Genomic DNA, 16,247 nt, shown 5'->3' on the forward strand with positions numbered 1-16,247 from the left:
CCGCGCCCCCGCGCGTCGCCGCGCGGCCTCGGGCACCCCCTGGCGTCCCCACTGCGCACGGCCACGCGCCCCGGCGGGCTGTGGCGCCCCCTGCAGGCCGCGCATGGGGTCGGCGGGGGGGGGGGGGCGTGGGTGCGGCTGCGGAGGGGCCGCGGGTGGGCTGTGGTGCTGCAGGAAGGCGCTGCACGGGCACGGCTGCGGCTGCACGGGGGGCGTCGGGCGGAGAGGGCCCAGCGGCAGCTGCGGCGCTGCAGGAACGTGTCGTGCACGCAGAAATGCAGTTGCACAAAGGCCAGAGAGGGCCACAAGCGAGCTATGACCCTTCCCCAGGCACAAATGCGGTCACAGAGAGGGCTGGGGACTGGAGCGGGGCCCGGGGCGGCTGCGGTGCTGCAAGGAGACGGGACTGGTGCTGCTGCTGGGGCAAGTGGGCACCCCATTTCCCCGCTTTGCCCCACAGTGCCGTTGACCACTGTGTCCCTCACCAGGGCGTTGCACAGGGTCAGTCACCGCTCCCTGGTGCCCACTCAAATACTGGAACAGCAGGACAGGAGCAAGCCGCTGGCCCTGCTCGGCTTTGTGCGGGACCCTGCTCCTGTTTGCAGAAGCCAGCCTGGTAACGCCTCACCACCCCGGGAGGCACTGCCACGAAGCGCCAGGCTGGCCCGCCAGCAAACACCGTCCCACGCGCCAGCATCCCTGAAATCGCCAGCCACTGCGGGATGAGGCTAAAGCACTTTGCTTGGAGACAGAGGATACTTTGGGATGACTTTTGCCTGATTTGTTTATAAATATAGAATTTGCCTCCAGAGCTTGCGACTTGGCATCTTTCACAAGACCTAAATATACTCCTAAAAGGCGTGAACTGTTTCCATAATAAAGCCTTTTAGAACTCACTTGTGAAAATTCATTTAAAGCCATACTTTGGCAGAGCAAGTGAAAGCACTTAAAGCATTGGTACGAGCTTGTTCACAGTAGGGCAGTTCAACATCTAGAGCGAGAAGTGCTGAGAGGCAGTCAGTAGAGTTGGGGCAGCTGAAACTACCTTCCACTGTTATCGCCTTACATGGTCCGTTGAAGAGCTTGTTTCCGGTAGCTTTGCCAGTTTTTAATGCTCGGTTTGGAATTTTCTGTATCACATTTCAGCGTAAGGCCAAACTTCTACAGAACATTTCATCCAAGAGTTTTCCTGGTTTTAAGAATAAGGTTCTGCCATATATAAAACTTAACTTTGAATAACTTTTGCTCAGTGTTAAAAATCATTAGCAGGTAGCTTTTTGAAGTTCTCAGAATCATCTGCAAAAAATTGATCACATCATAAGGTTTTGGGAGTTCATAGTCAGGAAATTCAGGAAAGATTTCTTAAGCTCAGTAGCAGAATTCCCCTCAGATCCCACCCGTGAGACACATGTTCAGCTCAAGACTCAACAAGATTTTCACTGTAACTACAACTCCAGGTTGCTGCAGACTGGACCAGGAATAGATACCTACAAAGAAAGCTGTCAGGTTGCATCCCGCAGGCAAGGGAAAGTGTAGGACTTATGCTCTATAGGTCTGAAGAAGCACATAAAAACACTCAGTAAAGATTATTGATTAAACTACCACAATATAATGATTTAATACTGTAGTAATACCAGAAATCAACCATCAATGCCCATCTGGGCTAGGATCCGTGCAAATATATAGAAAGTCATAAACCCTGCAAAGTCCTTTGCTCATACTCTGCACAGAGATGAATGTCACTGTGATAGTTTGGCTCAGGATGATAATTAGGGCCTTCAAAATGTGGAGATTGTAAGAAAATCCAAATGCACATACTTTGCAAATGATGACAGAAGCCCAGTCTTGTCCCAGACATTGCCTGCTCTCCAGATCCCGAGCAGAAGCCCTCTGGTCCTAGAGGGGCACTGGGCCAGGCTCCTATCAGAGTATTTCTTTCCTTTCACGTACAGCATCACTGAGGCTGGCAGGAACCTCTGCAGACCATCCAGTCCGCCCACCCCCCCACACTTAAAGCAGGGACAGCAAGAGCAGTTGCTCAGGGCCATGTCCAGTGGATTTTGAATATCTCCAAGGATGGAGACACCACAAATGCTCTGGTAAACATGTTCCAGGGTTCAGCCACCCTCATAGTAAAATAGTTTTTCTTATGTTTAAATGAAATTTCCTGCGTTTCCATTTGAGCCCATTGTCCCTTGTCCCATCACTGGGCACAACTGAGAAGAGGCTGGCTCTGAGCCTTCTCAAGGCTGAACAATCCCAACTCTGTCAGCCTCTCCCCATGTGGCACATGCTCCAAGCAAGAAAGTGCAATTGCAGCAACTCTCTCCCCAGCTTTCAATATATTACAGATTATACCATCCAAAGTGATTTGACCATCCAAAGATATTCACAGACTCTACAGTTATCTTCCACTGAATGTATACATTCGAACTACTCTAGCTCCTCTGTCAGCAAAAAGGCTATTTTCAACTGAGGGACTAGGAAATATTATTTAAAAATGCAAAGGAAACATTGCATTTTAACTCCATAGAAATGGCATTGTGGTTTTCCACCTTTATCTGGTAATTAACAACGGACATGAGAGCTCTTCGTTGAAAAGCAAAGTGATGTCTTTCATAGCTTGCAAATGCATTTTGTGATCCAAAAACCAAATCATTTTCATGCACATCAACATTGGTAATGAATATCCTGCTAGCCAAAATACTACCTTAGCAACACCTAGGCAGATCCTCTGACTTAACAGATGCTTTAAGCAACACTTCACGAACACACTGATGTTAAATGTCCAGAATCACTTGTGCAAATCCATTAAAAGTGTGGCTAGACAATGAAAAATAAGGTTGCAAATAAGGTTATCTGATTGCTCAGCATGTCTACTCACTCAAACATATTGATATGCTCGCAGAGTTTAGTATGTTAACTTTTGTTGGTGATACTTGAATACTCTTCAGAGTAACATAGCTAAGGGGCAGCAAAGTGAATCCCATTCCTTCTTGTGCATTACTACCACTGTAAAATGCCTTTCATGTAGCTGCAAATCTACTGATAACTAAACAGAACTAAACTCTGCTGGAGATATTCTGTATAACCCGCAGAATGCAGCTCAACATTGCCAGCACTCAGGCACTGGCAGTTAGAGCCACTTTTTCACTAGAAGACTTTTAGCTGTGAGTACTAGCAGCGAGAACCTGCCATAAGTGAGCAGATGCTGCTTTTACCTTATGACTTTTCAGGGTATAAGCACATTTTAAGCAATGTCTTGCAGAGGCACCATCTGAGACTTTTGGCAGGGTGGTGGAGGGAGGTGTTCAGAGAGATGTTGAATCTCTCAAAGCCCTCCTTGGCATTACATCCAACAACTTCCATTTCCTCCATGAGACTGAACTAGCCCTGTAACTACTTAGGGTCAGAATGCCCCATTTCAATTTGAAAAAACCTCTTTGCAAAATGCCTCGTTCATAAACAGACAAACTACCAGGAGTAAATTTATGTAGCAGGAAAAAATAGATGCCTAAAGTTGCTTTATGGAAAAAATAGATGCCTAAAGTTGCCAGCAAGATCCTAAAAGTGAACATTCTCTAGGGACAACATTAAAGCAAATCCAACTGAATATGAGAAATCAAAGAGTAACATACAGATTTTCTTATGGAGCAAATACAGAGTCTGACATTTCCACCCACACAGAGCAACAATATGAGCAACATGAGACCCCAAAGGAATAAACAATATATTTCTTCTGTCAGCAAAAATATATGCCTCTTTTTATTCTTTTAATAAGACTCCTACAATATATTATTTTCTATTTCCAGTTAAACAAATCAGAGCAGAATTACTGTTTTCGTTATCAGTTCACACTGAAGATTATTGGCATAATAATAATTAAGAGGCATAATATTTGTAAGAGGGCTTGGGTGTAACATTTCTCTGTATTGTAAATTCTGCAACTCGTAAACAAAATGTCAGTCACAGGATAGTTCAACCTCTACCCACTTCAAGCCTGAACATATGAATCAACTTCTCTTCAATGTTAATAATATTACTTACTTGCTCCTTGATATATGGAATTCTTATGCTCATCTCTCTTCATAAAATGTATTTCCTACACATTGTGCATTTTTCCCTACAGTGTTCTTGCTCACTATTATCGGTAACATTATTTTACCTGTTTTCGTGTATTGAAAAACTGCGATCAGGCTTTCAATGACAGTATTTGAAAACATATGAACAGGCAGTAGCAATTACTAAGAAGAGAAACAACAAAACATGAAGGCACAAAGTGAGGAGAAAGTCTCAGGAAATCAGGCCAGTCACAGTAGTCAAGGTAGGGCAATCCTAGGAGGAACATCAGGCACCTCAGACTCTTCTACCAAAAGATCAGGTTTGTTTCTCAAACAATCACCTTAATTCCTTTCAAAATTAGTCTAATATAACAATGAAAACCAGTATGGAAGTTCAGGAGACAGTTTAGGCCAAACCCAGCCCTGATCTGAGTCCCATGGCTTAACAAATCTATACAGTCAGAATTCAGATCTGTGTTTTCCTGGAGAAAACACCACAATGTAGATGGAAAGTAATATTTAGACAGAGCACATCAACACGGGAAGGAATCTTACCACAACCTCAACCTAAACGCAAAATATGGGGCTGTTACCACTAAAATGTTTGTCTGAGTGAACTTCAGACCTGTAGAGGTTACAAAAGGACGAGTCTTTGTTCCCTGCTCATGCTCCAAACTGCTCCTCACTGCTCATCCTCCGTTGATTTGCTCAGTCTAGGACGACAGAGTCAAGCAAGGAAGGCATTTCTGGTCTTTTCCCTTAGAGATCACTCCACAAATTAGCACCACAGTCAAGAATTTTTACTCTATATGTAGTTAAAGGCATTTAAAATACCAAGGGATGTAAAAAGTGATCATGTACATTTTAAGCTGGGGTTAACTACTCATAGTCATTGCTGTGGAGGAGCTCATCCATTATACAGAATTACATCGGCACCGCTGACTTCCTGTCACACACACATTAGGAACAAGAAAATAAGCATACAGCAGAACAGGAAAAAAAAGCCATGTTAATTTATTATTCATTTCAAAATACAAAAGATTACAAAGATTCTGGAAGAGAGGGAGCATTTGTCAGTGCCTTAGTGAACCTTCCTGCACAGCTCTTTTAATCTGCCTCCGTTCCTTGTCTATGCAGGAATGCCAGGCGTGCAATAAATTTTACACATTCTTGTCATGATCTCTGGGAGACTACACAAATCAGGCATGTTCACAAGCAGCCCAGCAACATCTGCAGTTCAGCTGAACCACTCAGATGAGACACATGTGGGTTCACAATTTAGAGGAGGAAGAAGAGAGCCTCCCATTAATATGCCTCATACATACAGCACAGAAGATGCAATATAGCCCATTCTAAGAGATGCCATAATCAATGGGAGGTGAAAGTACTCAGCATCTTCCAGGAGGATCAAGGCATTCTCCCTTTTTCCTTAGGGGCCTCCAATATCTGTTGTTTCTAACAAAATGAAACTGCAGCTACACACATTGATTTTTCACTAGCTACTAGGCAGGCAGAAACTTTCAAACATGAATTTTTCTGGATCAGTTCAGATGGCTGTGATGCTGTCACTAGCAAGTGAGCAACTTCCTATGAATATTTAGTAAAAATTCACTGTGGCCTTAATATGCTTCAATAAATTTTGCTCTTTTCCTCATAAAGTAAGCTTCCACTTAAGCAATAGGTTCCCCTGCTACTTCAATTTGCTGGAAAGCCTATAACGTTAAACTCATCAAAGTATGGCTGCTTTGTTTTTTAATGCAAATTCATATCATCATAGTTATATAAGCGCTTATGCAATGAAAATATACATAATACACAAACCTACCCGTGCCACTGAGAATTATTTACAAGAACTATAAATCAAAGTTGCATCCTGTTTTGGTTTATAGTTAAGGACCTACTGCACATATAAAATGTCACATATGCCCAAAATTTGCTTTCAGTCACTTCCCCCAAAAAAACCCAAACATAATTGAACTGCCTGCTGAAGGCTATTCTTTAGTCAGAGTCCATGCAAAATTGTATTAGAAGCTTTGAAGTTAGAACATGAACATTGACTGGTAGTCTGGTAGAGAGGGCCCTAAAGACAAAGACATTTACTGGATGTAAATGTTCAGTGAAGACAAAGGTCACCTTATACTTTCCCGAAATCTGACCATATTAGAAACTCCACATCCTGTTCTCAAGTTTTGCTTAAGAGCTGAAATCTTTTCATGGAAGGAGTCAGCAATGAAATATTATTAACCCTAGTGATTGATTATGTTGTAATGGCCAAGTTATGATAACCTCACAGGCCATGGGACTGCAGAACCTCTGCTGTTAGGACAGAGGAATCTGATTCATCACAACACCAGAGCAGATGGGGCATGAGCAGAAGAGCTGCCTGGCAAGCCAAGCCTCCAGTTTGCAGGAAATGGGATTTTATCTGAATTGGTGGCTTTGGTCCAAATCAAGCAGGAAACGAACTCTTTTGAAAATGCCCACAAACTGGAAATTCCCAGAAAGGTCACTTCAGAAACATCAAAACACAATTCCCAAGTTCCCAAGCCCGCGGCTGATCAGTGACAAAGTCTCTGGCAATAGCAGCAGCATCTGCTAACACCAGCTCCACACAGTAGCTGTGGGAGCTCCCAAGACCCTCTGGCTCCGGTGCAGCCTTGATGCTGTGGACTACCCTGGGAAGCCTGCCCAAAGTCACAGCTACCCATCAGGGAGTGCAGGAGCTCCAGCAGTCCTGCTTCAGCCAAGCCTCTTAGCACTTCCACACATGGAAATCAAAGCACAGTTCAAGCTCCCAGGGTTTTCTTGCTTTTAGCTTTACAGCAGGTTGGAAGCGGTAGTCCAATACCACCGTCTGGAGCCCCCAAGCCCTGGACAGTCCTTGGTGCCATTGGACAGGCTACTCCAAGACAGAGGAGGCTGCGTTTTCTGGGCTGACCTGCCAAGAAGTGCTCCAGGAAGCAGGGGAGCTCAGTTTGGCAAGAACTCACCAAATGGGATAACATCAATCAAAACATTTCAGGCCCCGCAGATGTGCTATTTCCAGCTAAAGTTTGTTTTACCAATAAATCTCTAACTAGCATAGAATAGCAATATAAGAACCAAAGGCCTTACTCTCCATGACTTACTTTCATATAGAGTCATTTGTATTTACGAAAACATGGTACAAAGGCACACTTCTTCAGACCAACTTCAAGATCCTGAGACAAGGGGCTGACACTATTATTTACAGATAACAAGAATTCAGCAGCGATGACTTCAGCTACTCTGTGTGCCCTGCCTGCTCCCTTCCACCTCCATACCATAAGGTACCTCCTCAGATCTCTTGGCAACTGTTCATAGGGTTGAGATGAAAAATTTTTGAACTTTTAGAATAAGCTAGAGTTTTTGTTCTGTATAGAAAAGTAAATTATGTACTGAGAACAAGGCAAAGCAAAGACAAAGTGTGACCTCTATATTTGCACATCTGCTTCAGTTCACACTCCAAGTGAGATTTGTTATTAAAAACTTCAGGTAAGTGATATGCATTTTGAAGAATGTGAAAGAACAACACTGCTTCCCAGGAACCACAGCAGGACGGTATGACACTTGCTTTTGGTTCTGCAGTGATGATTAAGGAGTTCAGAGGAGGATCAGTTGTTTTCTGAATCTCAAGTATATGATCTAGTGCCCTGAGGTTCCCTTATTTATTTCTGACTCCTTTTAACAAAGAGGGTTTAAATAAAGTTTTTCCTGTAAAAACCAACCCTTTTTTTTCTTGTTGAAGACATTACTTACTTGGATCATATAAGCATATTGTAATGCAGCACTACAATTACTTTCTCTTCTTCAGTTTACACTTAAATGTTCATATGAAGAAAAAAAAAAGAATGCATTACTACAGGGGTCTGAGTGGATGGTGATGGTGTATGTGTCAGCTGGTCTGGTCTGTATATCTTGAGCTAGGTTTTTCTCCAGACTCTCTTTTCAGCAGCTTAACCGCTCCGACTACCCTTGTTCACAACAGTACCTTTGAAATCTGGTCACTACATTAATAAGCTAGACTTCATCACCCAGAGTTAGGAATTGAACCTAAATCAGCATAGATCTTTTTGCCCCACCGCATTAGCTGTCCTGGCCCAAAGTGACTTGAAATGTAAGATCTCTTTCAAAGTACTGCCAACTGAAAGTTCTTTTTTATTAGTAGATCCCAACCAATTAATTATATCATTAGCACCACAGGGTTTTTGGAGAAGGGGCTGCTGGCTCTTACTTGCAGTTTCACACACCTCGCAGGCTGAAGCACTGCTGCTCACCAGCCTCCGCTCTGGACACGAACTGCATTCTGGAGTGAGCTGGGAGTGAAGTGAAGGCATGTTGGACAAGGGCTAAGACAAGTGGGCAAGAAGACAGATTTGCTGAGATTCTTAAGGAAGGCAGTAGTTCTTTCTCTTGATTAGCAGGATGTTAACGAGTATAAAGCCATATGGCAAGGTCAATGCTGCATAGGCCTTCCCCTCAAATCACACCTGGGTGAAAATGGAGCAACACAGCACATAAGTCCAGGCTACTCTGTGTCCCCACAAAATCTAGCAAAGCCACCGAAGCTGGGCAATGCTGGGGCTAGACTATCACACCTCTACTGGTCCCTGAACACACAGAGGGGAAGCTGGCACCCCTCCATTCTCACACGTGTACCAATAAAAGATCAAATCTGTTTTACAGGGCCTCAGTATTCCCTTGTACCTTCTGGTCATTTACACACATGAAGTGGCTACAGCACGCAGGTAAAACACTCTCAGATAGCCCTGGCAGCTACTGACAACCAACCTGTACAGATTTTCAGATTGTAAGAGGTAAATGGATAGGGATGATCTAGGGCCATATTTATAATTTCTTCCCTTTAAAATGATTTAGCATAGTCCCACAGACAAAGGTCTATATTTATCCAAGGAATCTTAATGAGTTGGCTGAACTTTATTCCGAGATTTAGGTTAATACATCTAATCTATCCTGTAAAAGTAGCAGTTATGCACCTGAAAGAAAAGCTTTGTTTCCAGGGCCCCTTAAGTCTGTGCCGGTAAAGGTACCAACTGCAGTCATAGTTACCAAGAAAAGAAACATTAGAGCAACAACTCTACAATTTACAATCCAGGATTATAAACTAAACACTCTCCATGCAAACATTTCATTGATAGAACTGTGGAAACAGGGAGACCTTCTCCCTTAGTACAAAAAGAATAAAAATACGTGTGACTCCAAACATGCATTTTGAAAATACCAAGGGACTATGACATTTTTGCTCTGCCAGAAAAATGATCACGTCTTGATTGAATACTTTGCTTTCTCACTTCCTTTTCCAAGCTGAAATGTCAACTATTTTAAGTAAAATCGGAATATTACTCAACCACAAATCAGAAAAGAATCTTGATGCCAGAGCTGTCATCAAACAGGCACATTCCAGTTATATACTTGCAGTTTTACTATTAAGAAAACAGAGATTACACCCTTCCAAATGCTTTGCTGCTTAATGACACAATCACTAGCATGTTATTAAAGATCAACACTCTGACATTCCAGTCATTATATCTGCAAACACTAAAACATTATGCAATGAGAAAACAATCCTTTTATTGAAACCAAGGACGTCTAATTGTGACAGGTGAATGTTTTATCTACAGAGATTAAATCCATATACATACTGTTTTTATGCAGTCTTCATGTTCCATTTACACAATTTGCTAGTTTAAAAGGGTTTAACAGTCAATCAAGAGCTCAAGTATGAAACTCCATAACAGAAGAAAATTATATTGTGTTATTGAAGTCAGCTAGATAAACAATACCCTCTGATTATGATGATATCATTATGTGCTTCACGATGAACAGTAAGACAGAAAACATTCACCTGGTTTCGTATCCAGAATATTTGCTGAGATTCATGTATAAATGGATGAATGAACAGAATGGTAATTGTGCAGTATTTTAGTAGAATAAAATCAAAATTATTCAAATCAGTAAGAAAAAAAAGTGTTTCTTTATATCTTGTGTGGAGTTCTGCCTTACTGAATTTGTTTGTTTATGATTCTGACAAGCTACAAAAAAATAGATATAAACACAGAGTCAGCGCTAAATGTGTATCTCTATTCTTTTGCAAGCAACCTGTCACAATATTATGCTCATTAAAAAGCTTTCGAAAACTAATAGCTAAGTGAAACACTAGACTTAATGACTTGAAATAAATATCTTGCAACAGAGCTGTTTAAGCCACTGTAAAAAACAAACTCCTTAAACAATAGAAGCACATACACCGAACAGAGAACCTGTGTTCACTGAAATCACTTGCAGTCTTGCCACCAACATCAGTAAGAACTAGATCAAAATAAAAACTTTCACTACTTTTATATTTCCTTTTTGTTTTAATCTTCCTTTATTTTCTTGCTACACCCAGCCAAAGATGGACTCCTCCTAGAGAAAAAAGATGACAAAAGTGGTGCATTCCCTTTAATATAAAAAAGTCAGAGATAAAGTGTAGATGAGGCACTTAGGGACATGGTTTAGTGGTGCACTTAGCAGGGTTAGATTTATGGTTGGACTTGATGACCTTAAAGGTCTTTTCCAACCTAAATGATTCTATGAAATAAATACTCTATTCAGATTCTTCAAGATTTTACTTTAGACCATCACAGAAGGATTTAGCTCAATAAAAAGGCAAAATCCACCTCCCAGCCTTGGCAATGCACACAGCCCTTCCTGCTGAGGACAGAGCTATTCTGCTTCCCAAACATGACTGACATCCTGAGAAGCATTTGAGCCCAATGTCAGTAATACTGAAGTGTACAACCGGTACCTATTAATAACATTAAACAATACCAGTGTGTCTTTTTAATATTATTATTTGGTTTGTTTTAGCATTTAAGCTTGCTTGGCAATTAATGGACTACGTACATACCCTGTCCAGGTAGGATGCCTCATTCTGTGAACTTTGGTTCATATCATTGCCTGTGGGAGAACATTATGTGGAGGCACATCGTCATTTTCAGTCACACTGAATCTAATCTTAATTGCAGCATTCCAAGGATTAAATAGGTAGCATTATAATTCAAGTAGACTTTTGTTCTCTCAAGAAAACTATTTATAGAAGCGATAAAATGCAGCATTAATTTTCTAGCTTTATTAATCTAGTAAAAAAAAAGGATAAAAATGAACCCAGTTTATTCAGATTTGTTGATCCTTATCTAAATGTCTACTAGAATTATTCCATTTGCTTCTTGTTTAATGAAAAATTCAGATGAATAGGGGACTTATCTCCTTGATTTTATGTTCTGCAAAATCTGCTTATTAGAATGGATGGTTTTCACCTAAAAAGAGCGTAATAGTAGATTCTCAGTTAAAGCTCCTGAAAAATGAAGTACAATTACAATTAAGGAGAGAGTAAGTTGGGGGGGGGGGGGGGGGGGGGGGGGCTGCTTGGGTTGGTTTGTTGGGGTTTTTTTTAAGTCACTGGAAATTATATATAATAATAATGATATTCTTCCTCCAGATGACAAAAAGAAATGAGCATCTGAAAAGGGAATGGGCCCTGTCTATAAATACAAGCTTGACAAGGCAGCACATTGCATATCCATAACAAACAGAAAAGCAGATTAGCAGCCATTATGTTGAGATGGTGAATCCACCTAGGAGATCTTTTGTATTCTTGGCTTTTTTTACAATAACTTGAAATTTTGGAGGCAATCACATATTCAAGATTTTTCCTTGTCTTTTGTTTTTCTTTTTCTTAAAAGTAGGCAAACAAAAATCCTAGAAGACTTATCTTTTTCCTCAGTGACTGCTATGTCCTACATATACATTAATAGCTGTGTACAAAAACTTCTGCAATGATCTAAGCTGCAGGAGAAAGTACGTGAAAGCTGCTAGATCAAAACCTTTAGATTAGGTAGAGAAGCACAGTGTTACAATGGCTTCTGCAATGGGTGTTACAGAGGAAAAAGTCCTGCGAAAGACACGCACCGCCTCCGCCAAACCTCTCCTGGCTAGCAGGAATGGATGAGTGCAGGAGGAATGGTACCCATGCCCAACCCTGTGGAATTCTTATATTTCACAGGTGCTTACTCATACAGGCATGAGTCAGGTACAGTGTTACAGTTGCAAATAATTACTCTCATTACTGCAAACAAATGAGCAATAATATGGATGAACTATGCACCGTATAGTGAAGTAGATAGCATTTTAATTGATGACAAAGACAAGAGAATAAGGATTATCAGAGCCAGGAAACAGTTTCCATATGAGGAGAGATTTAGTAGACTGGAACTTCTCAGCTTTGGGGAGCATCTAATTTATTTATTGTCTGTATGAAAGGAATCACTATTTTCCTATGTGAAAAAAAAATTATTATTCATGCAAGTACTGCCTTAGACCGATTTGTGAATAATAGTCTAATTACATATTTCACGTGTTCAGAAAAAAATTGCAGATATTTTTTGTTCATGTCTTTAAAGTTAGACTGCGCAAACACTTCTGCCTTCCTTCCTCCAAACTAATACATGTAAGACCCTCAATGAAACACAAGGGTTTTTCAAATATGGCTAGAAGTGTCTAAGGTATGCAATGAATTCCATAATTTGTGAGTTGTAAAACCTACTACCCAAAACAAATAGCTGAATGGACCTTAAACCTAGGGAGCTTAAGTCAAAGCACTTGCATTAATAATTTGTTTTCTCTAGTAAAATAAAACATTATCAGTTCTTTGCCTACCTTCTCCGTTAAACTGACTGCAAGTCAAGAGTCGACTTCTGAACTTTTCATTTTCTTCAAGCATTTTTGAAATTACTTTCCAGACCTTAAGCCAGACTTCGGACTGAAAGATAAAATTGAACTTTCTCAGTGAAGCATATAAAAAGTTTGCATTAAGACATCTATAGAGCAGAACTTTGAATTCTCCAGCATGACTATGAAGTCCAGCTGTTTTTTGGTTGAGGATTGGGAAGTGGGAGACGTGGAGGAGGGATATATATGTGGGATATACTGGAAGAATCACCTCTATTTAAAAGTCAAAAACCATAAATTACGCCACGATTTTCCACATGAGATATCCTTCTTTCTTGCCTAGAACTCCTGTTTATCCAGGACTTGTGAAGTGCCCTTCTAGATAAGAAGAGCTTATGAAAATGTGTCTAGAGCCATCAAACTGTCTTCAAAGTCATCCAAAATGGGGGGAAAATAAGATTGCTTGTTTTTCCAGGAGCAAAAACATTCCCATGTAATCCCTCAGGAGCAGCATAATTCAGACCCCATGCTCAGATTCCAGAATAGCAATGGCCTTGCCTATTTCATACCAAATCCATATTAATCTGTTTTATAGATGTTGAGGACCTTTATTTTAGAGGCATAAAGCTCCGTTTATAGTGGGCACATTTCAAACTTGTGCATTGAAAACATTAAATTTGAACTGTTGATAAAGGCGTTCAGACATAGAGGCAACCTGACAAATATAAATGGCTGTTAAGATGCTAACGTTACAACTTTTGCTGGACCCCATCCATGAAACTAATTTAAATCTAAAGATAATTGCTTTCTCATGGACATTTATTGCTAAAACATAATACATATTCCTCATCCTTTTTTAAGACTATTTAACATACTAGAAAAGTGGTATTATAGTATGTTATTAGCTGTTCCTCTGAAAGTCAGTAGTATTTTGCTGGTTTTAAATCAAGTATCTGTGACATTACTATGTTATACTCTAGCTGATTACTTGTACTTCACACATTACAAAATCTCATAATGAGTTACTGTTTTAATAAATGTGCCTTTTAAAATTTCAAGCATTTGTTGACCTACTGAACAGGAACAGAAATACATTTGTGAAAGAGAAAGTAATTTCGTATTGCTACTGGTATAGTGTTAATACCTCTGATTCTTGCCTTCACTTATTTGTAACCTGTAGGATTTATTTGCTTAAAACAGAAGAGGAAGAGGAGCTGCAGAGCTTTTCTCTGCCGGCTTTCACCCAGCAAGGTGTGCAGCACCCTGGCCCCAATCCAGCAAAGCATTTCAGTACAGTCTTTAAGTCAACAGCATACTCTCATTTTTCAAGGTGAGCACACACTTCAGTGTTTTATTGAATGAGAGCCAGAATTTTAAAGCCTCCAGAGAGGGAAAATAATACCATTTTTCTTTTTTGTAAGTAAGGATTTCAGTAACAGACTAGTGATTCAATCTTTCCATCTCCCTCATGCTCTCACATAGACATATACAGAACAAGCAGGAGGCGATTTTCTCAAATACAAAGGCAGTTAATTCAGCTCCCACACTTTATACCTTTTGCTTCTTTCGTTTAATTACTTTATCAACATTTCTTGAAGGGAAGGGAAAGTCAAAGGTGTCAGCCTTATCCTGTCGAAGGTCACCTAGGAAGAGAGTTTAGAAAGCATATTCTGAGTGTTTACAATATATGCCTGAGGAAGCTGTAGATCCTCCAGAGGGATACTTATTTCTGGTCCAGCAGTTTACAGGAAAACCAAAAACGAGGACAACGGGCTTCTGGGCAATACCACTAGCTTTTAATTCCCTCTTTTTCCCCTTGCTATGGCAGCTGCTAGAATTCTGCCTGAGCTCAAAGAGGAAATGGTGAGTAGACTGAGGCAAGAAACCAGACAAATCACCTCTGCTGGCACTAAAAGACAGAAGCAAGAAGGGCAGGTTGATCTTGTGGACTCAATATAGCTGCAAGGAGGAAGGACTCGTGTGAGTTCCCAGTGGGGTGAGGACGGCAGCTTTCTGAGGAGCTGCTGGACAGACAGGGCATGGCATGAGCTGAGCACATGCGGATGCTGAATGTGGTCACCGCCGCAGGCTCGTCCTCTGCCGCAGCAGGGCTTCAGGCAAACCAGCATCCTCCAGGCCACCACAGCCCCACCAAGGCAGCCACAGGAGCAAGCCTTTGAGTTACCAGTGGTCACAGGCTGCCTCCGAGCCACAGGTTGGCACCACTTAGATAACAACCCAGCACAACTGGTGCTTTTAATTACAGACTAATGTAACATTTCACTTTGTCATCTTTGGAAAAATGGCTTTTAGGAGGAGGAAACAATACAAGAAAATGAAAACATCTCAACAGCAACAAGTTAGTAAAATTCAGGACCACCCTGTGTCACCCATCATTTCCAGCTCACACCCTGGCTACTTCTCCAGAAGCCAGGGCATGTTCTCCATTTTCACTCCATTTCATCCTGTGCAGCAGAGCTGTGTTTCACAACAGATCACAACTAGTGGAAAACTGCCTAATCTTTTTTGTTTGCTTTTATAAAAAAGGCACCCACGCCCATACCCATCCCAACTTTCTTTGGTCCCAGCCACAAAGAAAGAAAATTAAGAAACATCTTCGGGCTGTCACAGCACCGAGGGAGCCAGCAGCACAGTGGCGCTCTGGTTAGGCGGGAATCTCCTGCGAAGAGGCAGAAAGGACCCAGAGGTTTGGTGTGTAACAGAGCTTATTTTTGGCCTTATTACTATCACAGGCAGGGACAGGGAAGGCTGCGCTGCAGGCAGCCACCTCACCTTACAGGATGGAGACACTGTAACCCAACAGTGTAAGAGTTTGGGGCAAAAATACTAATTTTTTCACTCATGTAAGTTTAAAACCATATTCTACCTCCTGCCTAAATACCAGTCTGACTGTACTGGGCACATTAAAAAAAAAAATTAAAAAATTATGCCACATTTACCCTTCAGTGTGCACAGTCTGATTGAGAGGGAAGGCCCTGGTGGGACAGTATCAACAACGCACCACAGGGAAACGGTTTCCCGCCAGAAGAGGAGGACATGGCGGGAGCTTGAATTCAACCCCGTGCTCGCCCGCGCCCAGGCACACAGAGGTCCCCAGGCTCAGTGACACGTACCATGATGGCGGCTGACAGGCTTCACCACGCCACAGCTCCCCACCGCCTGCGCCCTGCCACCAGCGGCAGACGGCCCGGGGCCGGCCTTGTCCCGTGGCACCAGGGCGGCCCTCTGGCCCCCAGCCTCCCCCGCGGGGCTGAGCTGGGAAAGCCGGGGCCCAGCCGGGCCCGCCTCGGCCTGCCGGCAGCCCCTGCCATAGCGGATGATGGAGCCGCAGCGGTGGGAGCCGAAGCTGTTGACATAAACGAGTTGCACGCGCGGCCTCCCCTGGCTGCGGCCAGGCTCCATCTGCGGTGGGGCAGG

General features: G+C 42.0%; 1 protein-coding gene across 1 annotated transcript; it reads right to left on the reverse strand.

Moving 5' to 3' along the window:
• Positions 1-10,478: 10,478 nt before the first annotated feature.
• Positions 10,479-16,247, reverse strand: C16H5orf47 (chromosome 16 C5orf47 homolog). Its single transcript, XM_059825143.1, has 5 exons — positions 15,944-16,247; positions 14,364-14,452; positions 12,798-12,900; positions 10,990-11,039; positions 10,479-10,505 (listed from the first exon to the last, which is right to left on the reverse strand). The coding sequence occupies exons 1-5, from the start codon at positions 16,230-16,232 to the stop codon at positions 10,479-10,481; spliced, it is 558 nt and encodes a 185-aa protein (XP_059681126.1). The 5' UTR covers positions 16,233-16,247.

This window comes from Gavia stellata, chromosome 16 (genome assembly GCF_030936135.1).
Source record: "Gavia stellata isolate bGavSte3 chromosome 16, bGavSte3.hap2, whole genome shotgun sequence".
NCBI lineage: Eukaryota > Metazoa > Chordata > Aves > Gaviiformes > Gaviidae > Gavia > Gavia stellata.